This window comes from Phyllosticta capitalensis (assembly GCF_038381095.1).
Source record: "Phyllosticta capitalensis strain CBS 128856 chromosome Unknown BKA78scaffold_5, whole genome shotgun sequence".
NCBI lineage: Eukaryota > Fungi > Ascomycota > Dothideomycetes > Botryosphaeriales > Phyllostictaceae > Phyllosticta > Phyllosticta capitalensis.
The window spans coordinates 2,783,388-2,809,631 of record NW_027117443.1 but is presented as its reverse complement, the minus strand read 5'-3'; the positions used below and the strand labels follow the sequence as shown (position 1 = coordinate 2,809,631).

General features: G+C 57.6%; 12 protein-coding genes across 12 annotated transcripts; 7 read left to right on the top strand and 5 right to left on the bottom strand.

Annotated features, from left to right (window-relative positions):
* Window positions 1-218: 218 nt before the first annotated feature.
* BKA78DRAFT_250451 (Mycolic acid cyclopropane synthetase-domain-containing protein) lies at window positions 219-1,642 on the bottom strand (the record flags this gene model as incomplete). The annotated part of the gene is made up of 2 exons (XM_066884574.1): window positions 219-614; window positions 671-1,642. The coding sequence occupies 2 exons, from the start codon at window positions 1,640-1,642 to the stop codon at window positions 219-221; spliced, it is 1,368 nt and encodes a 455-aa protein (XP_066744901.1).
* A 962-nt stretch (window positions 1,643-2,604) lies between these two features.
* Window positions 2,605-3,202, top strand: BKA78DRAFT_353275 (ribonuclease H2, subunit C; the record flags this gene model as incomplete). The annotated part of the gene is made up of 4 exons (XM_066891528.1): window positions 2,605-2,725; window positions 2,775-2,849; window positions 2,896-3,107; window positions 3,155-3,202. 4 exons carry the CDS (start codon window positions 2,605-2,607, stop codon window positions 3,200-3,202), a joined length of 456 nt encoding a protein of 151 aa, XP_066744900.1.
* An 82-nt stretch (window positions 3,203-3,284) lies between these two features.
* BKA78DRAFT_251703 (uncharacterized protein) lies at window positions 3,285-3,810 on the bottom strand (the record flags this gene model as incomplete). Its single annotated transcript, XM_066884676.1, has 2 exons — window positions 3,285-3,524; window positions 3,577-3,810. The coding sequence occupies 2 exons, from the start codon at window positions 3,808-3,810 to the stop codon at window positions 3,285-3,287; spliced, it is 474 nt and encodes a 157-aa protein (XP_066744899.1).
* Window positions 3,811-4,387: 577 nt separating this feature from the next.
* On the top strand, window positions 4,388-6,043 carry BKA78DRAFT_353273 (S-adenosyl-L-methionine-dependent methyltransferase; the record flags this gene model as incomplete). The annotated part of the gene is made up of 1 exon (XM_066891527.1): window positions 4,388-6,043. One exon carries the CDS (start codon window positions 4,388-4,390, stop codon window positions 6,041-6,043), a length of 1,656 nt encoding a protein of 551 aa, XP_066744898.1.
* Window positions 6,044-8,130: 2,087 nt separating this feature from the next.
* BKA78DRAFT_283223 (uncharacterized protein) lies at window positions 8,131-9,898 on the bottom strand (the record flags this gene model as incomplete). Its single annotated transcript, XM_066885665.1, has 2 exons — window positions 9,642-9,898; window positions 8,131-9,589 (listed from the first exon to the last, which is right to left on the bottom strand). Coding segments are annotated over exons 1-2 (1,698 nt in total), but the record flags the coding sequence as incomplete, so codon positions are not given.
* Window positions 9,899-11,113: 1,215 nt separating this feature from the next.
* On the top strand, window positions 11,114-14,194 carry BKA78DRAFT_251472 (SNF2 family N-terminal domain-containing protein; the record flags this gene model as incomplete). The annotated part of the gene is made up of 3 exons (XM_066884659.1): window positions 11,114-11,493; window positions 11,539-11,616; window positions 11,665-14,194. 3 exons carry the CDS (start codon window positions 11,114-11,116, stop codon window positions 14,192-14,194), a joined length of 2,988 nt encoding a protein of 995 aa, XP_066744896.1.
* A 2,107-nt stretch (window positions 14,195-16,301) lies between these two features.
* Window positions 16,302-17,634, top strand: BKA78DRAFT_380164 (uncharacterized protein). The gene has a single exon (XM_066892964.1). It carries the CDS (start codon window positions 16,696-16,698, stop codon window positions 17,404-17,406), a length of 711 nt encoding a protein of 236 aa, XP_066744895.1. The 5' UTR covers window positions 16,302-16,695; the 3' UTR covers window positions 17,407-17,634.
* Window positions 17,635-17,790: 156 nt separating this feature from the next.
* Window positions 17,791-19,709, bottom strand: BKA78DRAFT_331738 (cytochrome P450; the record flags this gene model as incomplete). Its single annotated transcript, XM_066889909.1, has 6 exons — window positions 17,791-17,987; window positions 18,048-18,457; window positions 18,507-18,646; window positions 18,704-19,038; window positions 19,087-19,266; window positions 19,313-19,709. The coding sequence occupies 6 exons, from the start codon at window positions 19,707-19,709 to the stop codon at window positions 17,791-17,793; spliced, it is 1,659 nt and encodes a 552-aa protein (XP_066744894.1).
* Window positions 19,710-21,133: 1,424 nt separating this feature from the next.
* On the bottom strand, window positions 21,134-22,139 carry BKA78DRAFT_143287 (uncharacterized protein). Its single transcript, XM_066882812.1, has one exon. It carries the CDS (start codon window positions 22,009-22,011, stop codon window positions 21,463-21,465), a length of 549 nt encoding a protein of 182 aa, XP_066744893.1. The 5' UTR covers window positions 22,012-22,139; the 3' UTR covers window positions 21,134-21,462.
* Window positions 22,140-22,979, top strand: BKA78DRAFT_143202 (uncharacterized protein). Its single transcript, XM_066882811.1, has one exon. It carries the CDS (start codon window positions 22,268-22,270, stop codon window positions 22,889-22,891), a length of 624 nt encoding a protein of 207 aa, XP_066744892.1. The 5' UTR covers window positions 22,140-22,267; the 3' UTR covers window positions 22,892-22,979.
* Window positions 22,980-24,082: 1,103 nt separating this feature from the next.
* Window positions 24,083-25,126, top strand: BKA78DRAFT_353267 (uncharacterized protein; the record flags this gene model as incomplete). The annotated part of the gene is made up of 4 exons (XM_066891526.1): window positions 24,083-24,385; window positions 24,462-24,584; window positions 24,645-24,722; window positions 24,797-25,126. The coding sequence occupies 4 exons, from the start codon at window positions 24,083-24,085 to the stop codon at window positions 25,124-25,126; spliced, it is 834 nt and encodes a 277-aa protein (XP_066744891.1).
* Window positions 25,127-25,482: 356 nt separating this feature from the next.
* Window positions 25,483-26,237, top strand: BKA78DRAFT_233039 (histidine phosphatase superfamily; the record flags this gene model as incomplete). The annotated part of the gene is made up of 3 exons (XM_066883812.1): window positions 25,483-25,539; window positions 25,597-26,113; window positions 26,164-26,237. Coding segments are annotated over 3 exons (648 nt in total), but the record flags the coding sequence as incomplete, so codon positions are not given.
* Between the last annotated feature and the right edge of the window lie 7 nt (window positions 26,238-26,244).

Below are 26,244 nucleotides of genomic sequence, written 5' to 3'. Positions count from 1 at the left end.
AAACAGGAGATAGAGGAAGAAAGATCCAAACAGAGCCAGCCAGCCAGCCAGACAGACAGACCGAGAGAGAAAAAGCTCGAGTCCAGCAGTGCAGCCAGAAGCCAGCAGCAGTGCAAGGGGTGGGCAGGGCAGGGCAGGGCAGTGGGCGTGACGTCGCCTCCGCGGTTGAAGTCAAGCCAAGCATTCAAGCCCCCACGCAGTCCACTTCCACCCACCACTCACAACGGCACATCCTCCATCATCTCGACCGCGCCCTCCCTGCCCACCGTAATAATCACATCGCCCAACGTCTTACACCTAAACCCCGCCTCGCAATACGCAAAATAGTAGACCCACTTGCGGCGGAACGTCTCGACCTCGCTCTTGCTCATGCCCTCGTGCTCCCTGAGCAGAGCGGGGCGGATGCGGGCGTCGAAGTTGTCGACGAAGCTCTGCCGCCACAGCCGCAGCGTCTTGGCGTAGTGCGGGCCGATGTTCTCGACGGCGTCGACGATGAGGCGTTTGGCGCTGCCCGCGTTCATGGAGGCGACGAGTTGGGAGACGGACGGGAGGTGCCCGCCGGGGAAGATGTAGCGCCGGATGAAGTCGTCCGAGGCGGCGTAGGCGTCGTAGCGCTAGGTGGGCGTGTTAGCTGTTAAAGGGGAGGGGAAGGGGGAGAGAGAGAGCTTACAGTCTCGGGCATGGTGATGCACTGAAAGACGGCAATGCCGCCCTCCTTCTTCAGCAGGCGGTCGACCTGCTTGAAATACGTGACGAGAAACTCGGGCCCAACAGCTTCCAGCATCTCAATGCTGATCAGCTTGTCGTAGGCGGGGCGGTCGTCGGGGAGCGGGCAGTTGCGGTAGTCGCACAGCAGCACCTGGATGCGGTCCTGCAGGCCGGCCTCGCGGATGCGGTCTTCGGCCAGCTCCTTTTGCTCGACGCTCAGCGTCAGCGACGTGATGCGGCAGCCGGTGCGCGCGACGGCGCGAATCGCCAGCGAGCCCCAGCCCGTCCCAATTTCGAGCACGTGGTCCGAGGATTTGAGCTTGGCGTTGTCGATGAAGCGGTCCAGCTTGCGCATCTGCGCGTCCTCGAGCGTTTCTAGGGCAGACGCCGGCTCCATCAGCGGCAGCCAAATGGGGCAGCTGTACGTCATGTCCGGGGAGAGGAAGGCGGCGAACATTTCGTTGCTAATGTCGTAGTGCGCGGCAATGTTGAGGCGCGAGTTTTGCAGCGTGTTCGCTCGGCGGGCGAGCCCGGCGAGGGTGCCGGCCAAGCTAGACGTCAGCGTCGAGCCATTGGACAAGGCGGCGCGGTTCATGATGAAGAGGTCGAAAAAGGCAGTCAGATTGGGACACGAGACTTCGTTGAGCATGAAGCTCTCGGCGAAACCCATGTCTGCAAAGAGAGCCAGGCGAACCCAAAAGGCGTCAGAGTGGACGCGCAGGGCTGTGCGGGGTCCGGGGTCTTTGTCGTCCCTGCTCCCGCATATTGTTTCGGATCCATCCACGTTCACAATGTCGAGTCGTCCAGTTTGTATGCGCGAGAGGAGGCTCAAGACGGCGGAGCGCGACAGACTGGCCAATGGAGCCCAAGCCAGCTGGCCCGTGTAGTTGCGCAGCGCGGAGAAGCGCGAGGTCAACGGGTCGAGGACGGCCATGGGAAAAGACCGACTGGAGGGGCTCAGGCGCGGCGCAGAGGAGTGACGATGACGATGGAGCCAAGGCACGAGGAGCTACTCGCGGGTAGTCTAGCTGGAGCAGAGACCAAGGAATGTGGTGGTCGGAATGAATGATGAGGAAAAAGGACTCTCACTCGAGGAGAGCACCAGACCAGGGTGAAGGGGAGAGAGAGGAGAGGGCCGGTGGGTGGTAGAGTGGTGGAAGACAGACCATCAGCCGCTAGCATCAACCTAAAAAGTGCTTGTTCGAGGGAGGGATTGCTTCTGGCCGACAGCCCACATGCGCCCTGGCTCCGGTCCAGTGGCATGTGCTGGAGCCGGCAACGGGCACCAAGGCCTGAAGTGGACTGAGATGGTTGATTACATGTGGTGGCTGTCGAAGCGCCTCGTGTTTTGGCAGCGCAGAGGTAGAAATGGGGCCTTGTCCCTTTGCAGGTTGTCCATGACGTTTGCGTTGCTGGGCGGGGCGGAAGCGGGCGAGAGATCACAAAACGCCGCTCTCTCCCGCCTTTGCGTGAGGCCGTCCATTCGTAATGGTGAAGTCATGTATAGCTCTTTGTAATCATCAGCCTCGCAAGTACCATAGAGTCGTGCAAGCAAATTGATGGCGTTGAGCCTCAGCGGCCACGAACCGTGGTTGGCACCGATGCGGGGCCTATTTTCGATGGGCGCGCGACATGTATCGTCATTGATGGTCCGACTCGTTCGACGTGCAGTGCAGCGCGGTGGGCCATGGCTGTCAGTTTTCGTAGTCGTCTGAAGTGAAGTGAGTGCGACAATGTCAGCGTCGTCCGAGTTGGAGAGTTTGTAGAGTGTCGTGAGTTTGCTCCCCAAGATCGGCGAGCTTGTCCCGGGCCCCCGGTCGCTGATCATGGCGGCCACCACCACCAGACGCGACACTTCGCGTCCCGACGCGTCTCCTCTCCAACACACCCAACACCATGCTGTCCATCCAGAACAAGTCCTCTCAAAAAACCATCCCCAACCTCGTGCCCTGTCGCATCGACCACAATGGCCCAGTCAACGCCACAGAGCGCTACTGGAAGCCACACCCGGACAATGGTGAGCATCTAACCAGCTTCTGCGCTCTCTTGCTGACCCAAATTTCCAGATGGTACCCAAACGACCTTTTTCCGCGGACGAAAATTAAAAGGAAAGGAACTCAAGCTGCCAGATGGCTATCGAGGTTGGTCTCCCGCGCTTTCGCCAGCTTCTTTTCTGATCAATCCTAGGAGCGCTGCTCTCCACAACCAATCGCACACTTCCCAAGGACAACGTACAGGCTGGCGAGGAGGAGGATGACGATGAAGAGGCCGAGATCCGTGTCATTGAGGAGGTGGGGCAGTTCGACCGTGTCGTCGTATGGGGCCACGAGAGCGTTCCAGACGAGGCTGAAGACCCGTATTCAAGAGGCTTGACCGAATGGCTCTCTTTTGCTGAGGCTGTAGGTTTGCTGCTCTTCATCGTCTCTCCGCCGCTGACGCCTGCTAGATGCATTCGCAACCAAAGAGCGATGAGCTACGGCAATCGGCCTCTTGAACTTTTTTTCCTGGTACCTGGTGGCGTTTGGGCGGCATTGGTTGGTGTTGCGCTTTGCGCATGGTCGTTGGTAGCAGACGCTTCATCCATCTTTTTTCCGACTCTTATCCCACTCGCGCTGATCCTTGAGAAACTCGGCCTTGCGCCTTTGGTACCCCTCGTGCTCGCGGCAGCGATTCCAGACTTGGCGGAAGACATCCGAGGCTTCCATCTTTTCCTTGGCGTCCTTGTGCGTCGAGCTCTTTGGCAGCTCCTTGCCGTCGTGTGCAGCGTATTTGCGTCCGCCGCGGTGGTTGGCGTAGCGCTTTGCTCGCGTCATGCCCTGCAACATGTCAATCCAATTCTGGCGTCGATGCGGTGCGGACGAAGGAGACCATTTGGATGAACTTGCGGCACATGTCCATGCCCACGAAGTCGCCCTCGAGATCATACGCTTCAAAGCGCTCCCACAAGTCTTGCGAGCTCTTGCGTGCAACCTCGACGGTCCGAAACCGCCAGAGCGGGAGCAGCGTCGATTTGTACGGCTCAAAGGACAAGACGCCTTGTTCGCCACGCCCGATGCGGTAGCTCATGCGGAGGGCGTGGGTCGTGGTCTTTGGGCTCTCCATTTGGGATCATTCGAACTGGTTTAAGTAAACAAGACGAGTGTAGGGAAAAAGTAGTTATGGCGGGGCGAATGCGAATGCGACGTACAGCGCTGAGAGGACAAGGTCTTGGTCTGGTGGATCGACGGGAGCCAATGACGTAGCTGATCTGGCTCTAAATTCTAGCCCAATCTAGCAGTCATACCGCATCTAACCGCTCAAATGCGTCTACAGCATAATTAAAAAAATGCACTACAGGCTCAGCATCGTCGTTATGAATTTCTTACACTCTGCTTGACGGGTTCCTTGACAGCGGCAATATGTCGGCATGCATCACGGCCACTAGTTTCAGCGGGGACGACGACGGATGCACTTCAAAACTCTCAGACTACAGCCTCACCTCGACACCTTTTTTGCTCCTGTTGAATTTCCGCATATCAGGAGTGGGCTTCTGGTTGGCGTCGATCGCGCATCTTTCCTTTCGAGATACCCCTAGAGTCTGTTGCGTTTCCGATTTTTGATTTTTGCGTTCCAATTTTCCATCTTTTTCAACCACTTCAAAAGAGACGGGAAAAATAGTTCAAGTCTACGGCACGACACTATGTCCTCTCCCCTTCCAAGCTTCGCCCTCGTGGTTCCAGCAAAAGACGTCAAAGCCATCAAAACGTTTCTCGAAACCCAAGGCCGCTTGAATAAAAGCCGAAAAATTGAGGCATACACGCCAGACACGCCGGACGCCTGCATCAGCTTCTCTCCTGCAGCCACCACAGTTGCGGGACAAAAGCACCTCCTCGTCCCCGTGCTCTTCACCGCCTCGTCGACGGTCGAAGATATACACGACGACATCGCCGCGCTCTTCCCTCCCGGCCAAACATTGTACCCGCTCGTCCCTCTGCCGGCTCCGGTCAACTCCAGCGCGCGTCAGGCAAACATCCCCAAAAATCCCCTCCAAGCCGCCTTTTCCACGGCTCTATCCTCGCGCCTCCCTGCCTCTCTCCTGCCATCCCTTTCTCTGGACGTCGCGACTCTCGTGGCCGCCCTGCCCGCCACCTACCTCGTCTACGCGCCGCTGCTCCTGCTGCCGGCCCACGCCTTCGCCGCGCCGCCGTGGCAGACGCTCCTGCGCGCCGCAACGGCGCATGGCGAGGTTATGAGGGCGGTTTGGGCATGTGTGGCGAGCGAGATGGGCGTGGGAGCTGTGGCGATTAATGCGGCGATTCCGCTCACTTCTTCCTCCTCATCTTCATCACCGTCCGCCCACCACCACCAAAAACCAGGTGAAGAACATGTAGACCAAGACACATCCTCATGGAACGCCCTCCGCTCTCCAACGGGCCTCACGCCGCTCTACGGCCCCTTTGGCACCCGCGTCTCGTCGCCTACGCCCAGCAAACAGGATTTCGCCGACGCACTTTGGGTCGCCGCGCGCCAGAACGGCGTCTCGCAGGTCTGGGCGCCGCTTTATACCATGTTTAGCCGCGGGAACGTTAAGGAGAAGGCACGATTGCTATCACTCATACCTGAGCTCCACGGCGCTAAAGCAGCGGCAAAGTCACCACCAGCCGTTGCTGGAGGGCCAGGGTTAGGGGGAGGGTTAGGAGGAGGGGCAGGGGAAGCGTTTGCGTCACTAGACCTCTACGCCGGCATCGGCTACTTCGCCTTCAGCCACCGCCGCGCGGGCGCGCGCCCCGTGCTGTGCTGGGAGCTCAACCCGTGGAGCGTCGAGGGGCTGCGGCGGGGCGCGGAGGCGAACGGGTGGAGCTGCTGCGTCGTCTCTTCTCCCCCTTCTCCTTCTCAGAGCCTGGATCTAGATCTAGACGTCGACTTCGTAATCTTCCCCCACAGCAACGTGCACGCCTTGCGCGACCTCTCTTACCTCTCGTCCCTGACAACCCTCCCACCCATCCGCCACGCCAACCTCGGCCTCCTCCCCTCCTCTTGCGGCTCCTATCGCACCGCCGTGCGGTCCATCGACGCTTCACTGGGTGGCTGGTTACATATGCATGAGAACTTTGGCAGCGAGGAGATGGAAGAGAGGGCGGGAGAGGTGGTGAGAAGCGTGGGGACGATGTGGAGGAAGAGGTGTATTGGGGAAAGGGGGGAGAAGAGGGGTGGGGAGGGGGAAGAGGGGGATGGGGTGAGGCTGGTGCATCTGGAAAAGGTCAAGACGTATGCGCCGGGCGTGTGGCATGTGGTGTTGGATGTGTGGGTGCCGCCTACTTCTCCCTCTCCCTCTCCCTCTCCCCCTAGCCCTTAAATTCACCTAAATCCAACAAATCCAGTAAACAAAATGAATTCAACAAACAAATCTAAACTAAATAAATTGCCAACATCGCTTAACATAGTATCCTTCACTAACAACCTACATCCTACATATACCTACTCTTCCTTCTGCTTTCCTTTTCCCTGTACCTATTCTCGTGTTCTCACAAATGTATCAGCATACAAGCCACCTGACGCCATGCGGTCAGTCACGATTATCCACATGTCAAAACGAATAGACAACCACTCCACCCTCCACCCTCCACCTACACCCTCCACCTCAATCTCCCATGTAATCACCCACTGGCTCCATCTTTCCCCTTCTTCCCCTCCCTCTCCTCCCTTGCCTCATTCCTGCACTCGACCCAAAGTTCAAACAGATGAATCCGCAACCGATGACCGCCTTCCTAGCCCCCCCGCCCGCCTAAACGGAAACCCGCAGAAGGAGGGACGGGACGGGACGCAGGACCCACGGCTCACGAAGGATGTTGATCGAGGGCACTGGTTGGGACGTGGGGGAGAGAAAGGAAAGGGGAGAAAGAGGGGTGTTGTGTTGTGCATACATGGGCGATGAACCGAAAAGACGGACGCCCCCCGTGTCTGTCTGTCTGTCTGTCTGTCTGTGTGTGTGCGAGAAGAGGAAGAGGCAGAGGAAGAGGGAGATGGGGGAGATGGGGGAGGTAGGTAGGTAGGTAGGTGTCTGCATAATGTATATAGGACAAGTAAAATGTAAATCGCAAAAAAGGCCGACAGATATGGGAGTGAGGACAGCCACGTAATGCCATGCAAGCACACAGCTGGGTAGGCAGCCAAGCTCGTACAGCCAAACACCGACGCAGTGACTCCAAAGATCTCGTTCACATCCGTCGCATCGCAGGGCATGGCACAGGCAGGGGGGTACCTCCATCTTTCCCTCCCGCCCCTCTCTCTTGCCACTGTGCCACTCACAGCACCTCCACCGCCACAATCCACATGCCTCCATCGACGGAACTCAATCAAGGCCAGCGCAATCGGCCGCCGCAGCACTTTCATAGATGGATGCTCCACCGACCACTGCCCTGTGGCCCTACATAGCTAAAGTCTACTTATTTGTATGACTGTGAGCTACCATCTCGCTCGCTCGCTCCCCTGCCTGCCTCCACGCAAACCCAACCAACTCCCCAAGCCCCCCTCCCGAAAAAAATCAAATAAAACAACCACCCGTAGCTAAAAGAAAAACTCCATAGCCATGCAAGTAAGCCCTCCCCCCGATATATGTTGGTATCTCAATCCCCCCTCACCAGAGTTAAGTTCATATCCCGTGCTCTCGATCCATTCCACATCCCCCCAATATCCCATATGCCGTACTCCGTGTTTTGGTATTGCTACTTGCTGCCGTCGACCACCCTACACGACACCTTGTGTTTTGATTCCACCCGAACGCCCGACCGACTGACTCCGTGGAAAAGATCTGAATGTGAAGCGCACGCTCACGACGGGCGGTAGCAAAGGGGGGACGGGAGAGATTGGCAGCTGCTGTTGTTGTAAGCCATGATGTTGGAGGCCGCACGGCTGCTGTGGTCTTAAGGCGCCAGGTTCGATAATGGCGGATGTGTAGTGTTGGTGTGCAAAAGATGTTCTTCCGAGCGACTCCAATGCCGAACGAGGTTGGCCCAGTCAGCGGCGGCGTGCTTCATGCCATCTCACGACTTGAGTCCACAACACGCCGCTCAACCCCATCCCATGCCGCCATTGGGACCGGCGCCGCCGGGCAGCGAGGTCGGAAAGTCGCTTTCGAGATTCATAAACTCGCCCACGTCGACATCCATGCCGCCAAAGCCGGCGGCGTCAAAGGCGGCGGGCGTCGCGCCCGGAATCTGCTGTTGTTGCTGTTGCTGTTGCTGCGGAGTCTGCTGCGCCTGCATCTGCTGCGGCGCGGCCGTCACCGCCGCCACCTCGTCCGGGCTCATGGGCTCGAGGCCGTCGTGGATGCGCGTCTTGGGGGGCACGGCGGAGCCAAGGGCGTCGCGGCGCTCGGGCGCGCGCATGCTGACGACGCGCTGCTGGCCGGACGAGTCGCCGCGCCCGTTGAGCCACGGGTCCGTGTCGTCGATGGTGCCGCGCCGGCGCGCGTCGACGAATTCCGCCTCGGGCTGGATCATGGGCAGCAGCACGTTGGACTCGTACCAGCGACCTCTAATCGCGTCGAGTGGCATGATGAGCTGCGGCTTGACGGGGTTCACCGTCGACAAGCGGTTGAAGGGGAGCGAGCATTGGTTGCGGGCTACGAGGTCTTGGGCCATCCGGTGCGGGAGGTGGTCAAACGACGGCATCTGCGAGTTGGGCTGCACGTTGCCCGTGACCATCGAGTACAAGTCGCCACGCACGACAATGTTGCTCCGACGCCTGAGGTCAATGTGTTCGATGATTTCGGTAATGACGAGGATAGGATGCTGGACGGGCACATCAAGCTTTACGCGGACCGGCTCGCCGACCCAAATCTTTTCGGCGCCCAGGAACATGGCGCCCCAGTGGCGCTCCTCGATTTGAGAGTTGGCTCGTGTCGTACTCAGGAGATGTAGGAGGGTCACGGAGACGTCGATGGCCTTGGCAGCCAGGATACTGCCGTCAACTTCAGCATTTCCCTGCCCAAATTGTCCAGCCAGCACTGCCGCCCAGTCCACGGTATGAAAAGAAGTATCTGGTCGGTTCTGAAGAATCTCGTTGGTGAGAGGGGGAGGAGACCAGGCAAGCCAAGGGCGCAAAAGACGTTCTTCGGAGTGGTGGACCGGTGGAAGCTCCTCGAGAGGGTTCGACAGTGGCTGAATGATGTAGTTTCGCTGCGGTGCGTGGCCTGGAGATGCAATAAGATAACGGCGGATGACAACGCCCAAACCCCAAGCGTCGCCCCGGCTGTGCCACACCACCTCTCCGGGCCTGAAGAGCAGCGAGTTCCAGCGCATGTCCATCTCAAAGTCGGGAAATGGGAGGACAGGAGGTCTTGTGAGCCGCTGCTGCTGCAGGCTCTGAGGAGGGTTCTGTACAGGCGGCGGGGCAGTGCTCTGGGGTTGGGGCGGCTGCTGTCCTTGGCCGGGGACATTGCGAGGAGCCGAACTCGAACTCGGCCGAGATGCCGGAATGACGACCATGGGGTGTTTGTGACCGGGTCGTGGGTTTGCGGGCGACTGTGCTGGGGTGCCAGCCTGTGACTGGGGAGCCGGGGTTGGAGTCGCATTCTCTCTCTTTACCGTCGACCTCACCGCCGCCTCCCTCTCTTCCTGGAATTCTTCTGGACAGCAAATCTTGCAGCTGCAGTTGTCCGAATTCCCGTCCTTGTCCGTGGCTAGCCAGAGCAGGTGAGGGAAAAAGTCGGCGGGACTGCGATACCTCTTCTTCCGGCCCATGGGGTGGCCGTACAGGTAGGCATCTTGGCGGTCGTGGCCACCTCCGGCGTGGTTTTTCGAGGCTCGCTTGGCAGAGGGGTCACCATCGTGGGCTCTGGACTTGATGTGCTCGAAGAGGCGAAAGTTTTCGGGGAGATGAACGAGGACTGCTGCTTTGTCTGCGCTTGTCAACTGCCTTGACTTTAGTGATGTTGGAGCTTCAGTACTTACGTTGGTGCTCCGAGTCAGGTTTTGCAAGGACTCTCATGAGCATACCGCCCAGCTTCCTCCGCCAATCCAGATGTTTGGGTTCATCTTCACCGATGGGTCGATAGTAGTCGCTCACGCCGTTGGCGTCGGGCTTGGTGTTTAGCTGTTCGGGCGTGGGCTCGTTCTTTTCGCGTTTCTTTGCGCTGCCCGTCTCAGCTTTGCCGTCCGACCGTCGAACGTAAATCGGGTAGTAGCGGGTCATGTCGTAGACATTGCGGTGGGAAAGATGGTGGAGATGTCAAATGGTGGAGTGCCGGGGTTGGGTTGAGGGAGCGGGCGGTGGAGGGCGGCAGAACTTTGCTGTTGCCTTGGTGCCTGAGACGCGTCGCGTCTTCCCAGTGAACTCAAATGTCGCTCTCCGTTTACTTTCGACTCAACACACAACACCCGCCCATCTTGGAACCTCTGCTAGCGACGTCGCTGCATCGCACTGCATCCACATTGCTCAATGCTGACCATCACAAGCCATGGCGTCTCCACCACCACCTGACACTCCAAGCACGCCGTCACCCAAGTCGCGCAAAGGTCGCAGTCTGTCGGAGCTTGTAAGCTCTTTTGGACTTCAACAAAGTCCAACTTCGGTCACGCATGCAAGACAATCGCTCGGCTCCAAGTCCCTCTCACCTGTGAAGCCACAATTAAGCGCATCCAAGCATTTTCAACTCACCGCGGTCGGTCAAGGTGAGGATCCTTTCATTGCTGCAAATGCCCGCGGTTCCGGCAACTCCGTCGACTCGATGTCCAGCCAAACTCGGCTTCCTCCGACATATTTTCCGCCCGACATCCAGCGCAGAACTGTCCCAGCGCATTCTGAGCAAGTGCATCACCGATTTGAGGCCAAGTCGCCATGCGTCTCGAGTTCCAATGGCAATAATGATGGAGCGGCCATGTCTGCCGATGACGTCACTGGCAGCGCGCAGCCGCTCGGTCAACAGCCACATGCAGGCTCCCCGACGAGCAGAAATTCGCCCATAGTGATTGAGTTGAGCGACTCTGACGATGACAATGATGCTACCTTGAGCCGACCCGCGTTGCCACTCCGACAGGCATCGAAAAGCGCATCTGCGCCCATCATCATCGACTTGAGCGACTCGAGCGACGACGATGATAATGATGCGCCGAACGACCCTCATTCCAACGTGCTGACCACTGGCAAAAGTTACTCTTCTCCAATCTACCTCGTTTCCAGTGATGAAGAGACCGAGGCTGACAACAGCACATTGGCGGGCCCGAACAATGTTACGACGCCAATATATCTGGCCGATGAGGGGACGGATTTGGAAGAGAGGACTGGCGATGAGCATGAGCCCTTGGTGAAAGCCAACGCTTCAACGACCATCTTCGACGATGCGACCACCGAGGCGAAGCAGCAATCCACACCCAGTGCGAGCTCTCGGGCACCTCCGTCCACTCCCTCTTACGTGCTGTCCTTCATGGGTGAAGACTCGAGTGATTTCGAGTCTCCGGGCAGTCCGAGCCTCCGTCGGTCTGGGCGACACAGGAAAACGCCAAGTACATATTCCTTGAAAAAGCTCACCAGACCTGAAAGTGGTACACCGAGACGGACATCAAAAGCCCGGATCGGCTCAGACTTGGCGCCCTCACCATTGCGGTCGCCTCGGAAACCATTGACTGCTCGAAAACAGGTGCGAGATGGAATCGCCAAAGTCACCAAAGTCAAACGAGACCGATTCCTTGCGCACTACAAGGACCTCTTCCTCCCGCTTCTGCCAGAAGACAAGAACTACGTTACGAATCTAGGAAGTCATGATGACATTGTCGAATACGTGGAACTGCAATCGCAGCCCTCTGGGTAAGTACTCCTCTCCATTCTCACATTGAAGCTCATGTCCGTCAGGGTGACTGCCACTTTGAAACCTCACCAAATGGTCGGCCTCTCGTTTCTGGTCCACATGCACAAGAACGGAATGCCATGGTAAGCTTTCAAGATCCAATGACGTTACTTTTGCTTACCATTGTGCAGCATCCTCGGTGACGAAATGGGCCTGGGCAAGACGCTGCAGACTTTGTCTCTTTTCCAGTGGATAGAGGAGCAACAGCAAGAGACCGCCGAAAACAGACCGTATCTTGTCGTTTGTCCGTTGAGCGTACTCAGCTCCTGGGTCTCGGAAGCCAAGAAGTGGACGCCAGGCCTCAGGGTCATGAGTCTGCATGGCGCCAAAGCCGAGAGGCAGCATCTCAAAAAGGTTGCGACCAGTCCGAGGAACAATGACGACGAGGGCGACTACAAGATCATTGTCACAACATACGAGACATTCAAGGCTGAGCAGGGCTGGTTCAAGACAGCATTCGTCTGGCGCTACGTTGTGCTTGATGAAGGGCACACCATCAAGAACAGCAAGACTCAAGTAGCCAGGGACTTTCAGGGCATCAGTCCGGAGTACCGCCTCGTTTTGAGTGGAACGCCTTTGCAAAACGACCTCGCAGAGCTTTGGTCCATCTTCCATTGGCTTTTGCCAGACGTCTTTACCGTCAAGACCGGCGACTTGTTCAGCAAATCGTTCAACCTTGCAAAGGGCAAGGTGAATATGAATGTCATGGATCGGTCGCGGGATCTACTTGAGCTCTTGATGCTGAGACGTCTAAAGACTAGTCCTGGCATCGATTTGGGCCTTCCGCCCAAAACAGAGGTCCTTCTTTACGTCCCACTGACTCCGATGCAGCGCGCGCTTTATCTGCGACTCATCACTCACCAGGGAGACATGTTTTTGAACGACATTTTTGCCGACACAAGGACCAAGGAGCAGCCCGGATCGGAAATGCAAGCTGCCTCGCCCACTGCAGTTGATTGTGAGACGGAAGAGGATGCCAAAAGCAACAACGCCGAGTACTGGCGACTCAGAAATTTGGTCATGCAACTTCGCATGTGCTGCAATCACCCTTACCTCATCACCAACGTCCAACCAAACCCTTACGAGCTTGGGCCGCACGTCTTGCAGGCTTCTGGAAAATTCATCGTCCTGGAAAAGCTGCTACGCGAGCTCATACTTGTTCGCAGAAAGAAGGTGCTGATTTTCTCCGGATTTACGGGAATGCTCGACCTGACCGAGGATTTGATCACGATGATGGATGCTGTGAAGCCTCTCCGTATAGATGGCAGCTGCGGAAGAGCCAAGCGAAATCTAAACATGCGCCTTTTTAATGACCTTGAGTCCGACTACGGCGCCATGCTGATTTCCACCAAAGCTGGTGGTCTCGGAATCACCCTCACTGCTGCGACCGAGGTGATCTTCTTAGACTTTGAGTGGAATCCGCAACTCACTTTACAGGCCGAAGCGAGAGCGCATCGCATTGGCCAGAAGAATCCCGTTACCGTTTACAAACTTTGCACACAGGGCACCATAGAGGAGCAGATGATGGGCAGAATCAACAAGAAGCTGTACCTTTCAACGAAGATCACGGAGTCAATGAAGTCTGTCCACAATGCTGCGGAATGCGCCCTCTCGACTGCAGACGCCTCGGAATTCAGCAAGACGGAGCTCAAATCTCTTCTCCGCCGCGGTGCGCAAACTCTGACAATGCCCGCAATCGATATAGCGGACATGTCATCCTGGGACTTTGAGCAAGTCTTGAGCAAATGCAAGCCTATCGACCCCGCAGCTGATGACGACAACTTTGACGAGGAAAAGTGGCTCAACACGATGGAGCGCGTGGAAACGGCCATTTTCGACGGAAGACGCATCGAGAAAGAAAAGAGAGGATGGACCGACACACCTGTCCTGGACCTCGACAGAGAATCACGGAGAACCGGGAAAGCCGTAACTGTTGACGTTGATGGCTTTGCCGTCAGCAAGCAGAGTCTAGAGTGTGGGGAATGGGAGGCTGTTCCAACCTTGGCTGGAAAGGACCCATCATTGGCCTTTGCTAAGCGCGAGAAACGTAAGCCTATTCAACACCAACACCACTGCCAGGTCTGCTGGCTCGGAGGCGAGATGGTCGAATGCTCCATTTGTCCACGGTCCTATCATCGCGAATGCCTTGGAGGCGATTTTGAGGAATCTGCGTTCAAAGGGCAGTACTTCTGCCTACAGCATCGCTGTGTCGACTGCCGGAGCAGGGCATCGGAGAAGGGCGGTCTGCTGTACAGATGCCGCTTCTGCACATTCGCGTACTGCGAAGATTGCGTCAACTTCGACCTGGTCGACCTCCTCGACTACTCCTTGCCCGAGCTTGAAATGCTTGAGTATGGCGCAAACGACAATGCATTCTTCATCAAGTGCCCGAATTGCAAGGACCTCCACTTTGCTGCTCCAGATCTGAAAGTACACTCCGAAGGGCAGACGGAGAAGTGGGCGGACACATGGGACAAGCAGCGACGGCGCCCTGACCGCGTCATGGAGCGCAAAGACTCGATGAATCCGCTTTCCACGTCGCCGTGCCCAAGCCCAACAAAAAGGAATGCTTCCCCGGACGACCCGTACCGACAGAGCGGCGTTGAAAAGAGCCCGGGCTCCAAGCCCAGCCCAACCAAGAAGCTTAGGCATCAGAACTGAAGCCTCAAAGCTCCACATGGTTGCGATTCATCCAATTTCCATCTCACAGTGCGCAACACTGACGGCCACACGCGTTGCCTTTGGTCGGCTTGCTAATCTGGCTTTGGTACTTCCCCCACTTTGGGATTCATAACATCAGTAGGTTTCATTGAAGTCGCCAGCTCATTGGCGGCGCTGGAGTCTGGTAGCGCGTTGCCGTTGATATTGCACTTGAGCTTTTGTGCTTCCCCATTCATTTACAGGACCATTGAAAGTCTCGTTGAACTCGGCTTACTGGCGCTTGCTGGAGTCTGCTAGGTAGGTTGGCCAGGAATTTAACGTGGGTATATTCTTCTTTACTTTCCCTGTGAATGTGATCTGTAGGCTCTTGGTCTGACCTCAATCACTCCGGCCGCTCGAGGTGCGTGGTGATTGTTTTGGGCTGACATTGGCCAAGTGCTGCTTACCGCTACTGCTAGACTGCCGAATACTCCTTCAGAAACTTAACACATTCGCTAAAATCATCCCAACTCCCGGACTGAGCTAGAGATTAAGCACAGACTAACGACAAGGGGCGTGCCGTCCCGTCCCGTCCGTCATTCCAAGGCCAGGCGATAAATGGCAAACGTAGACTGTGACACATTAAAAAGGTAACTCGTGCACGTATCCTTCCAGCAGACAAGCCCGCGGAGCGCAAGACAGCCGAGCAGGATGGTCGTCAGTCTCAATAAAAGGAACATGCCGAAAGGCGGAACATATCCGCCAGCGTCCTCATCCGCACCCTTCTATTCCGCCCGGCACGCAAAATCGGCTCCTATTTGAGGTCACTTCGGATTGCAACGCTGTCGAAGGGCGAGTCAATTCCGAAGAGTGTGGATACTCTGCTTGATGCCACTGACTAGCTAGCGGGGATGAGTTACGTGTGCGTGCTGCAGACTGTCAGTCCAAATCAAACGCGCCCAGGGTCAACAACAAGAGTCAGACAGTGACGAAGGGTGGTCCTCTTGAAGATCAAATGCTTCTATGACGATGAAGCACCTCGCCTAGTCGTCAACAGTACCTCCCCTTGGAGCAACCGCCGGCGATAGGGCATCAAGCATGTGGGGTCAGCGGTTCACGCCGAGCGCTGATCGTGTTGGCGACGACGCCAGAGGGAATTGGGACAAGCCACTGAGCCATAACGGCCCCAAAAAGCGCCATCAAGCGAAAATACGTCCAGCTGAGCTACGCCGGACAAGAGGACAAACACTGACGAGAGATGACTTGCAACTCCACGACCAAGGAGCCGCATGGACGGCCAAGCAGCACTTGGGCTGAAACGACAACGGGAGCAACCTTGAAATGCATGCGGATCTGCGGGCCGCATAGGTGATGAAGAAAATCCATCGACTTTAGGAGAGACGAGTCAGTCTCAGAGGCCGGGAATAACACGACCTTGCGTCAGGAATGGAAGCTGCGTATCAAAGCTGCGGCGGCGCGCCCTTGCAATATGACGAGATGGTGCTCAGGGGCCACTTCGCCAAACGCTTGTTGTGCTCCCGCTACGATGCTCTCGTTGTCTGAACATCGGGTGTTGACGGTGTTGGTCTGATGCTCCAAACGATGCCTACGTCACCCGTCGTGTCCCTGGCTCGGTTCAGTGGGTCGAGAGATCTTCAACCGCAGTAATGACGAGGTCTTTTGTTCCGAAAGGATTCCATCCAGCCCCATCGAGCGGGTACAACCTTTTTTTGCTCTCTGGGCGCATCATACCGAGGCATCTAGCGTCCCGTATCCAGCCGTTTGGGAGTCAAGGGACTCGTAGGGGGTCGGCGTGAGAGGTGGTCGAGTGTTGAAATTGGCCGTGGTGGAGCAGTCTGCAACTGACTCGTTGGCGGAGCGGGCTCCGTGTGTTTTTCTGCTGATATCGACATGCTCGTACTGACAGTGGTCCAAGACTCGGTTTCTCGCAGCGAGCGGGGTTGACAGAGGCGATTTATCTGGTGTGATGGCGGTCCGTGGTCTTGTGAGGTCGAGCTGCGACGCGGGCTCCAGGGGTGATGCCAGGAAGGGACAGGGGAGGTTGTTCCTTGCGACCCGGGGGTGTTTCGCGTGGCATCGACGAAGACGACGACTTTCCAACGGCGGTGAGGCCTGGCAAAGATTTTCCCAACGTCTGTGAGGTCGTCGGCCTGATGAATAATGGCGTCGGTGACTCGGTGGCTGCCGTCTCTCGTCTCCTTGACCGATCTTAGCGTCGCCGTTGAGCCTGGCTTGGGTTTCTGCTCAACTTAATACACCGGCAGTCCCCTCTTTCTGCGAATTCTAATCCTGGCGCACACCAAACCATAGCGAAAACCAACAGAGTCAATCATCATCAGTCGATAAAGCTCGAGTCCGTCCGCTTGGCCCAGTCTGTCGCTCAGTCCGTCCTCCGCCGCTCGTCCCCGCAGCATTGAGAGACCCACCGACTTCTCACCGTATCCGTCTGACCGTTGCCAATTCCATCGTGCACCGGCACCAAGCGATAATATAACGGCCCCATGCCGCCGCCATTCAGCATCTCGTCCATCTTCAAGCCTGGCTCCTGCCACTCCTCCGAAATGGGAAACATGTCCAAGCAGCGCCAAACCGCCCTGGCCCTCGTCGATGCCATGAACCGCTGCGACACGCGCACCGTCTTCGAGCTGCGCGAACGAAATGCCCCGAGAGAGATTTACCCCCGCGCCCTGGGCTCCAAGGTGCAGGATGACGACGGCGTGCGCAACACGCTGAATCTGTTCCGCAACGTCTTCAAGTCGCTCGACCTGGTGGTGCACGAAATCATCGAGGACATTCCCAACCGCAAGGTTTGCATGTGGATCTACGCCGACGGCGTCACCGTCACCGGCCGCTACACCAACGAGCACGTCTGGAACCTCCACTTCAACGAGACGGGCACCAAAATCACCCGCTGGATGGACTTTGCCGACTCCATGTCGTCCAAGCGCAACTTTCCCGAGCTCATGGGCTCGTTTGAAGACGAAGCCTCTTCGCCTACCGAGCAAAAACAGCCAGAAGCGTCTGCTGCCCCGCCCCTTTCGTCGTCGCTGCCCACCCGCGCCGACAGCATGGTCTCCAACACGTCCTCGCGCAGCTCGCACTCGCACCAGTCGGCGCCGTCGTCGAGTTCGGGGAGCCAACGGCAGCCGCCACGTCCGCGCGAGCGCCAGGAAATCAAGGGCAACGGCCGGACTTTGGGGACGCTGGGATGAGGAACGATGACCGCCATCACGACACCATATCAAAGGCCGAGCGCTGGCGAACATGATCTAAAAAGCGCCCCACGACGAAAACCCCAGCGCCCGGCCGGGATCCGCTTGGGAGAGAGAGAGGACGGGACGCTGGACCGGAAAGGGACAGACACTGGCCTGCTGGCCGCGGACACGACACACGGCCGCTCCGAAGCTCGACGCCTGCTTGGAGCAGATGATGGGAGAGGGAGGGGGTACGCGAGGAAGGCTTCCCTAACTACTGTTTATATACCCGCCTTCGCTTACTTGTTAGCGATATCCACGATGAATGTTTTTCCTACTACATGCTGCCCGTCCCTCCATTTGTTCTGCCGTCACAGTCATTGAAGCCATTGACATTGGTCCTTAGTTACCCCGATTCCGCTCCTTGAAGCACATTTGAAGAGGAGGCAGCGCCATGGTGAAGGTGTCCAGGACGCCCTCGTCGAACTCGCGCCCGTCCTCGCCTGGTGCAAGGCTAATGTCAAACTGCAGCGCCACGCGCGCAATGACGCTGCGCATCTCCCAGAGTGCGAGCTGCTTGCCAGCGCAGTGGTACATTCCTATTTCCACCATCAACACCAACACAAAGTTAGGGGGCCACGAGGAGTCATCACACTTACCAACATACATGGGGAAAAAGGCATTCTTGTCCTTGACCATCCACGCCTTGTCGCCGCCGGGGATCCACCGCTCGGGGATGAACTTGTCGGCCTGCTCGAAGTAGCGCTCGTCGCGCTGCACCACCCACTGCGGAATCACGATGTTGACCCCGCCGGGCACCCACTGCTCGCCGATCTGGATGCCGCCCGCGGGCGTCTCGCGCGGGTTACCGCTCGGCACGGGCGGTTTGAGCCGCATCGACTCGTTGATGATGCCCTCGAGCAGCGGCACGTCGCGCACGCCGTCGTACTCAAAGGTCGACGGTCCGCCGGGGAAGATGGCGTCCAGCGTTGCTTGCAGCTGGCGGTAGGGCTCTGGGTTGAGGGCGAGGTAGTAAAAGGCGTTGGTGAGGGTGATGGAGGTTGTGTCGCTGCATCAGTGGTCAGCGGTGGTTTACGCGGTGGTGAAGGGGAACTCACGCTCCGGCGACAACAATGGCTCGAGACTCTTCACCCAGCGCCTCGTTCGTCTTGGCTCCGTACCGCGCCTTCTCTTCTTTGGCCTTGAGGAAGTGCGTCAAAATGTCGTTGGGCTCGCCCGCCTTCTCCGTCTTCAAGAGCTACGCAACAAGTCAACTCCATGCCCGCCAACCTTTCTCCATTGACCACCAACTCACCTCCTTCTTCTCCTCCACCAGATTGCGGCACCACGCCGCATATCTTCCAAACTCGCCCGTGGCGCCGGGAATCGCCATCAAGAAATTCAGCACCCAGGGCACCGGCTTCAGCGTGCCGAAGATGGCCTGCGACTTGCGCAGTCCCTCGACTGCATCGTGCTCGGCGCCGTCGACCAGCTGGCCAAAGTTGCGCGAGTAGCCGATGCGCCCCATGACGTCGTACGCAAAGTACGACAGCCACTGCGTCGTGTCGACGGGGCGGCCCTGGTGGCGCGCCAGCTGGTCGATGAGCTCGCCCGCCGTCTTTTGCACGCGGTCGTCGTAGCTGGCGAGTGCTGGACATCGTCAGTGGCGTATTGAGATTAGGGGGTTTGGGGGCTTGCCTTTGCCGTTGACGGCGAGATCCCACCCCTTGCGCCGCGCCTTGTGGTCGGCCAGGTCGCGCGTCATGGCCGTGCCGACCTTGTCGTGATCATGGTAGGCCAGCGAGTAAAAGATGGACTTTGGCAGCGTCGACACGACGGGGAGGGCCGAGGCGTCGGCGATGGAGAGGTCGCGAGGGCCTACAAATCAGAATCTGCCGTGCACATTCAGGAGATTCCAACACACCTGTCCGCACATAGTCGCCGTACTTCTGATGCAAGTTCTGCAATTCAAACTGCATCTGCTGCGTCCGCGCAATGCGGGCGACGATCCACCAGTTGGAGATGCGGGCCGCAAAGGGGCCCGGAAACTTGCGCAGGCGATGGAACCACGCGCGGTACGCGACAATGGAGACGGTCAGGCTGGCCAAGTAGCTGGCAATGCCCACGGCCAGGTCGCGCAATGCCTCTTGCGGCGTCGACGACAGCAGGGCGACGTTGGCGTAGAAGATGGCGGCCGAGGCGGCCACAAAGGCCCCAAGGACGTGCCACAGGCGCAGATCAATCTCGTAGGGCTGGACGAGGACGTGGGACAGGTGGCCGGCAAAGGCGCCCACGAGCCAGGCGGGGACATTGAGAGCCATGATGTCGGTGTTCGTCTTGTGTCTTTCCAAAGTGGTGGAACCCCCAGCAGCACTACCAGCACGACGGCTGCCGCTGCCGCTGCTTAAAACTGCCCTCTTATCATTCTGCTGGTGCTCTCCCAGCTTGCTCTTGAAGCACTACATGCTTAGCGATGACATACCCCGGACCAGTCCGCCGTCGAGCCCCGCATCATGGCGAGCGCGTGCGTGCGGCACAGCAGGGGCTAAGCAGGGGGCGGACGCGGCGCACATGCAATCCTTTGATCAATTCTTCTACGGGCCGGTCCGTGACACTGTGACAAAAGCAATGGAACACTTCTTACTGGTCGACTGTTTTGGTCCGGACAGCTGGTTGGTTGCGAGGTTGCGGAGTTGGGGTCGTCGGCTCGAGGGCTGACTGCAACTATTGTGCTACACTTGCAGACAACAAGACTGATGAGTTGCTAAGAAGGACGGCCAGCCAGACGACGCCGTCCAGGACGATTCTGTTGGGTCTATTGGGCGTTGTTGATGCCTGTGGGTCCGGAGCAGCGCATCTCTAGGCCCGGCGATGGTTTGACTGAGTGGAGACGACGGACGTGTGTCCGTCTGAACAGTGACCATTAACGACGCAACTTGTCAGTACCATCTTCGCTCGCCACTCCCTGTCCGACGCGAGAACCGGTGCTGGCGCCAAATTCTGCACTCCGTCTCCCACATGTGCAGCATCTCGCACTGACTGAGCAACCGAGACTGCGCGCTGGTGGAGAGGTCAGCCGGCCATCGCCATTGTGTTGCCTCTTGACTGGACTGTCACACTCCATAGCGGCCGCGTCAGGCCATGGCAACTGCATCCAGAGTGATATATCAGCATCTCAACCAGCAGCATCCCCGGACAAGTGTCCCAACGGGGCAATTGCGTCTCGTCCAGGCGTCCCGCCCAGCTCGCCTCCATGTCCGCGGTCCCAAATCCAAGTTTTTCTGCAGAAGAGCGAGCCAATGAGGCATGGCTGACAGGGCGAGACATCTTCGTGCTATCCCATCCCACCTTTTGGTGCGTTGGAGCTTCGCTGTGCGTCGTTGCAGCGAGGTAAGCAGCGATCCTGGCATTTTTGCTTCTAGACAGTGATTCGGAGCCGGAGACGACGATATCCGAGGTGTTGTGTTGCTCTGAGGATTTTGTGTTGTGATTGACGTTTGTTTCTCCTCAACGGATGAGGCAAGAAATAGCCAAATCCAGATCTACGAACTTGTCGAAAGGTGGAGTGCTGAAGCTCCACATGGCCTTAAAACACAGGCAATACGTTTTCTCCTATTCACGGTTACAAGAAGCACAAGTTGTGCAAAAGCTTGCTCGGAGTCAGTTGAATCTTCTTCGTCACCTCCAGTGGCAGCATCATGCGAGTGTCAGTCTGATGATAAACAGGAATGAGACAAACCGAGTGGCGAATCTCCACGGCCCGAGACAGTCTCGTCCTCCACCCCATCATCACACCTAATTCTGCGTCTTCCCACCTCTCGCCCCTCTCCTCTCCCCTCCTCTTTCTATCACCTCCCACCATCTCCCTTATCCACCAAACCACTGCTTGTCGTCACGCGCCACGCGCCGCCACCCACCGCCACTGCCTCAGCCAGTCAGCCAGCGGTTCGATCCAGCCCCCACGCGCACACCAGCGCCGCCCGCCTACTGGCGCAAAACTCGCCGAAGGATTCAGGATTGCGCGCCCGGCGTCGTAGTTTATTTCGGCGACACGGCCGTTGCTCGTGTGGTGGTTCAGGAGCCGAGGAAAAGAGAAGTGACATTGATCGAAAGTGATAGAGGTGATTGATTGGCTGTACGACGATAGTTGCAAAGAGGATGAGGGAGGCTGCCAGTTCTAGACTTCCTGGTGCCAAGTAAGTTGCAGGGAGAGGCGGAGTCTTCGTCCCTTTTCTGATCCTTTATGATGTCGTGGGATTGACGAGACAGTGACGCCATTATTGATGCAAGTACAACAAATGCTTCCTGCCCTTTTGGGCAAGAGCAGCAGACAAGCCAGCGTGATCGGACAACCTGGTGTGGTGTTTGTTGGATCAAGATTTCAGGTACGCAAAAAGCAAAGCAAGCACTCCTGCCCTGCCTAGTCTTGCATTTTCTTTTCTCTCCCCTCCCGTTCCCCACACTGCAAACGCATGCGCGTTTCAGGAACGGGAAACAAAGGGCCCAGGGTGCAGAAGAAGCAACTTTACCACTGCAATATCGCGATGGCGGACTGGCATTCGGTTCTCGCGGATCGGAGCAAACCTCAGCTGCGAGGTCGGCCCACGTCGATGACAACAACATTACTCTCACGCTCGTTTTTGATTTTGCTGGGATTTTTGTTCGAGGGGTAATGCCGTATCGTGGCCGACGTCAAGAGAACAGGGGAAAAAAACGACCGTTCCGGCCGTGATGCATAAAGGGAGCGTAAGTGTATCTACGAAAACGCGCGCAAGCACCAGCTAGCCGGCTGGCATGTGCAAAAGCAAATACAAGAAGGGGAATCCGGAATCGAATCGAATCGAAGTGCATCGTGGCATCCAGCCACAAGTCAAACGTCATGTCTCCAAACAAGCTGCTCGCCGTCGAAAGAATAATGCAAGTTGCAACAAGCGTCGAACAAGAAGAAGCGCCCACAAAGGTTCCCGCGTCGTTTTGTTTCGTTCCAGTACGAAAACAGTCTCATTTGCGGTCTGCCGTACTCCACGTATGTCAAACAGCCCTGCGAACGGGCTTGACCCTCCTCCTCAGCATCGGCCCGCCCGTGCCCGTCGGCGTGGGCGGTGGTGGCATGGGGAAACCGGTGCCGGTGCCGGTGCCGCTGGGTCCAGCGGCGGGAAACACGCCGTCGGCGGGGTTCTCCAGGGCGAGGTTGAGTGTGGGGAAGGAAGCGTCCGGGGTCGATGGTGATGGCAAGCCGGTGATTGAGGGGAGCGGGCCGCCGGCGTTAGGGGTGCCGGCCGGCGGCGTGGCCAGAGGTGTGAGAGGCGTCAGAGGAGTGAGGGGGGTGAGGCCGCTGAGAGGAGAGGGCGGCGAGAGAGGCGAGAGAGGCGAGAGAGGAGGAGGGGGCAGGGCGATACCCATGGCCGTGGATGCGAAGAGCGCAGCGAGGGAGCTTTGGAAACGCATTTTGGTGTTTGATGCAAGGCCAAAAGAGCGAGCGAAGAGTGAAGACGACGATTGAAGACGGGTCGCTTGGCTCCCAAGAACGAGCACGACAAGCACCGTTTCTTATACCTCATGGCGGACCGAGGAGCTGAGCACCGCTGGGCCCTGCAGACCAATGATGGTGTTGTGTCGGTGGTGGTAATTTCAGGGGTGTGGGATACATCCTGGAGGGAGTACACGGCGGCGCAAGAGTCAGGATCTCAGCCCGGCGCAGCTGTGAATAGATTGGCTGGATGCATCAACGCAATGATGAAAGCCGACGGGCCGTAGTTGATGTTTTGCAGCAATTCGGTCGTCGCTGATAAGCCGTGCTTCAGGAACAGTGCTCTGTACGACGCGCAAAGATTGGCGGCGGATTCCAGCATCCTCAGCTCTCACAACCAACATGACGTCCGCTCCGAAGAACGAGGGCCTCTGGTCATCGGTACGCGGGGCCGTTTGCTGATTCGCATTCAGCTGGGGAGTTTCAAGAAACGTCTTCAGCGCCGCAGCGGTTGGTTCTCGACGCCGCGCAGCCATTCGCGGCAACCCGTGGCTGACTCGGGGTGAATCAGGGACAGGCAGAAGAAAGAATACCGTCGACTGTTGACCTGCAACACTCTTTGTGGAAATCGCATCGAAGCGAGCAATTTTTGCAGGCCCGAAAAGCCGTCAGCAGCATGCGGCTGATGCGCCGGCCGAGTATATATACAGAACGTGAGGAGCTGATATGCGGTCCGTAAGCGGGCGACGGCGTATGCGGCCCAGCTCGATTTGGAATGGTCGTGCCGGACTGGCGCGAGCTTGTCGGGACGTCACTTGTCCATCTTACAACCAAAATCTTTCTCGAAATGCATGTCGGAGAATTGAGATTTTCTCACGCGTGTTTCGTCAGCATGGTGGGAGGGTACTTTCGAGAAGGATTTGCAAAATTTCTGACTCCGACATGCAGTCATTTTCTGAATCTGGCCAGCCGATGCGACTCGATCTTTCTGGGCTCATCTCCCTTTCGACACAGTGAACTGACCCAGAATTTTGCTTCGCGGAGAGTCTGTTCGAACGCACGAAATGTCTGTGATGATGCAGGGGAATGAAAGTAAAATGTCTCACACCAAGGGAAGGGAAGAATCTTCGAAAATCTCCCCTCTTCAAGTCTTCATCACAAACCCAAGAAAATGCATTTCAAACTCGGAAACAAACCGCCAAACCTTCCTCTTCCGACCACCAAATGGACAATCCGATCAAAGGCATCTTCCCCAACGTCCATATCGCACGACGCCTTCTCAACCCCCCGAAATGGACGCCTCCCCTCGGGCCCAACGACCCGACCTTCCCATCAACCCCATCGCAAGACGTGCACATTGTCCGCGAAATCCACGCCGCCCTGCGCGAGTCGGGGCCGTTTTGGCGCAGCGGCGGCGCTCACGTCGCGTACCGGCAGTGTGGTTTGCTGAAGCTGCCGCGAGTGCTGGAGACGGGAGACGAGGGTTTTGCGGATGCGTGGCTGGAGGCGGTAGCGTGGGAGGCTCTGGTGCGTTGGGGGCAAGGCGACGGGGATGATCATGGGGATGGAGCAGGAGGCTGCCGCTGACTGGAAGGGAACGCAGGAAAAGATGAAGACGCTGTATCGAGAGGGCTACACGGCGCCCACGGATCCCACGAACCAAGTTAGCCCGGACCGGGCACTGTCGTTCTTCAACCGGCTGTGCGCGCTGTGTAGTCTGTTACGGGTGCGTGCCTTGGTCGTCTCCATCTCCCTATCGCCATTCATCAACTCACTTCTCTGGTAGGACTGGAAAAGCGCATGCGATATGATGGCCGGACCCGCGCAGGACTACGCCTGCGTAGCGCTGCCCCTTTCCTACAGAGTAAGCAGAACCTCTTGTTGCTCCTAGTCAAGCCGGTCCTTCCTAGCGGATCAAACTGATGTTGAAGCAAATAGAAAGCCTTTGAGCACCGCGCGCACGAGGAACTGCAACACGCCCAGCAGCTCGTCGCCCACGACCCTTCGATGATGACGAATCTTGCAGACCTCGCTAGGAAGGCTGCCGAGTGCGGCCTCTTCCAAGTTCCATTATTACCCGCGCTTCCCTTGCCCGACGCGACAGGAACGGACCTTGGGAAATTCAATTTGGACGTCGCGCTGGTGGACGCGGCCGGCTTGGAACAGTTCCTCCGGAAGCAGGCCAGCGCGTCCTTGTTCACTAATCAGGTGGTCACGGAGGTGGAAGAGCATTCTCCGCCGTCCAAGAGGCGCAAGATAGTTAAATAGATGGGCTTCGAGGTGTAAATCTTTCAGATGATTAGGAAAATCCAATCGCCGGGTCAGCTTCGTGCGTGCTGCGGATGTCGGCAAAGTTGCCGCACAGAGCAGATCCCGCCGCGAGGAACAGGAAAAGCAGCCGACGCTCGCTGGGGAACTCTCCCGACCCGACAGACGTCAGGCTCTCGAATAACTTTCACAATGACACCGTGGAGTCATCATTGCCGCCGCGCCGAACCCATGATGGAGCCCGAGCCCGACGACACTTATAAGCGACCGACTGTTGGGTTTTTGTTCTTCCTCTGCTGGCGACCGACCTTAACCGCAGACAACTGAGGTGGACGCAACGAACGACGATCTCCACCATGCCGCCAAAGACGATTTACCTCGTGCGCCACGCCGAGGGCTTCCACAATGTCGAGGTCAGAAAACTGATGCAAATTCGTCTGCTTCGAGACTGAAACTGAACAATTGCAAAGAACCGACACCACCTGCGCGACCCGCTCATCACGCCCCTCGGCCACGCACAATGCGCCGCTCTGCGCGCCGAATTCACCGACCACGCCTCCATCTCTCTCGTCGTCGCCTCGCCGCTCAAACGCACGATCCAAACGGCCGCGCTATCGCTGACACCTGCCCTGGCGCGGCCCGACGTGCCTTTCCTGCTGCTCCCACTGGCACAAGAAATCGGGTGGAAAGACTGCGACGTCGGACAGACGGCTGACGAACTGCGGGCGCTGGTGCCGGGCATGCTGAGCACGGGCGACGACGCGGTCGGCGAGGAAGTTTGGGCCAAGATTGATTATGGCGCCGTGGAGGAGGGCTGGAATAGCAAGAAGGGAATCTATGCTTCGCTGTTGACAGCGGTAGAGCAGCGAGCGCGCGAGATGCGGAGGTGGCTGTGGACGAGGGACGAGGATGTCGTCGCGGTGGTGACGCATGGCTCGTTTCTGCATTACCTGCTGGAAGACTTTACGGGCTTCAGGCCTGAGAAGGGTACGCCGTTGCCATTGGTTTGAGTGGTGTGTTGAGCTGACAGTATCTAGGTACGGCGTTTGACAACTGCCAGGTGCGAAGTTGCGAGTTTTCGGCCGACTCGAGCGCAGAGGAGCCGCATTTGGTCGACA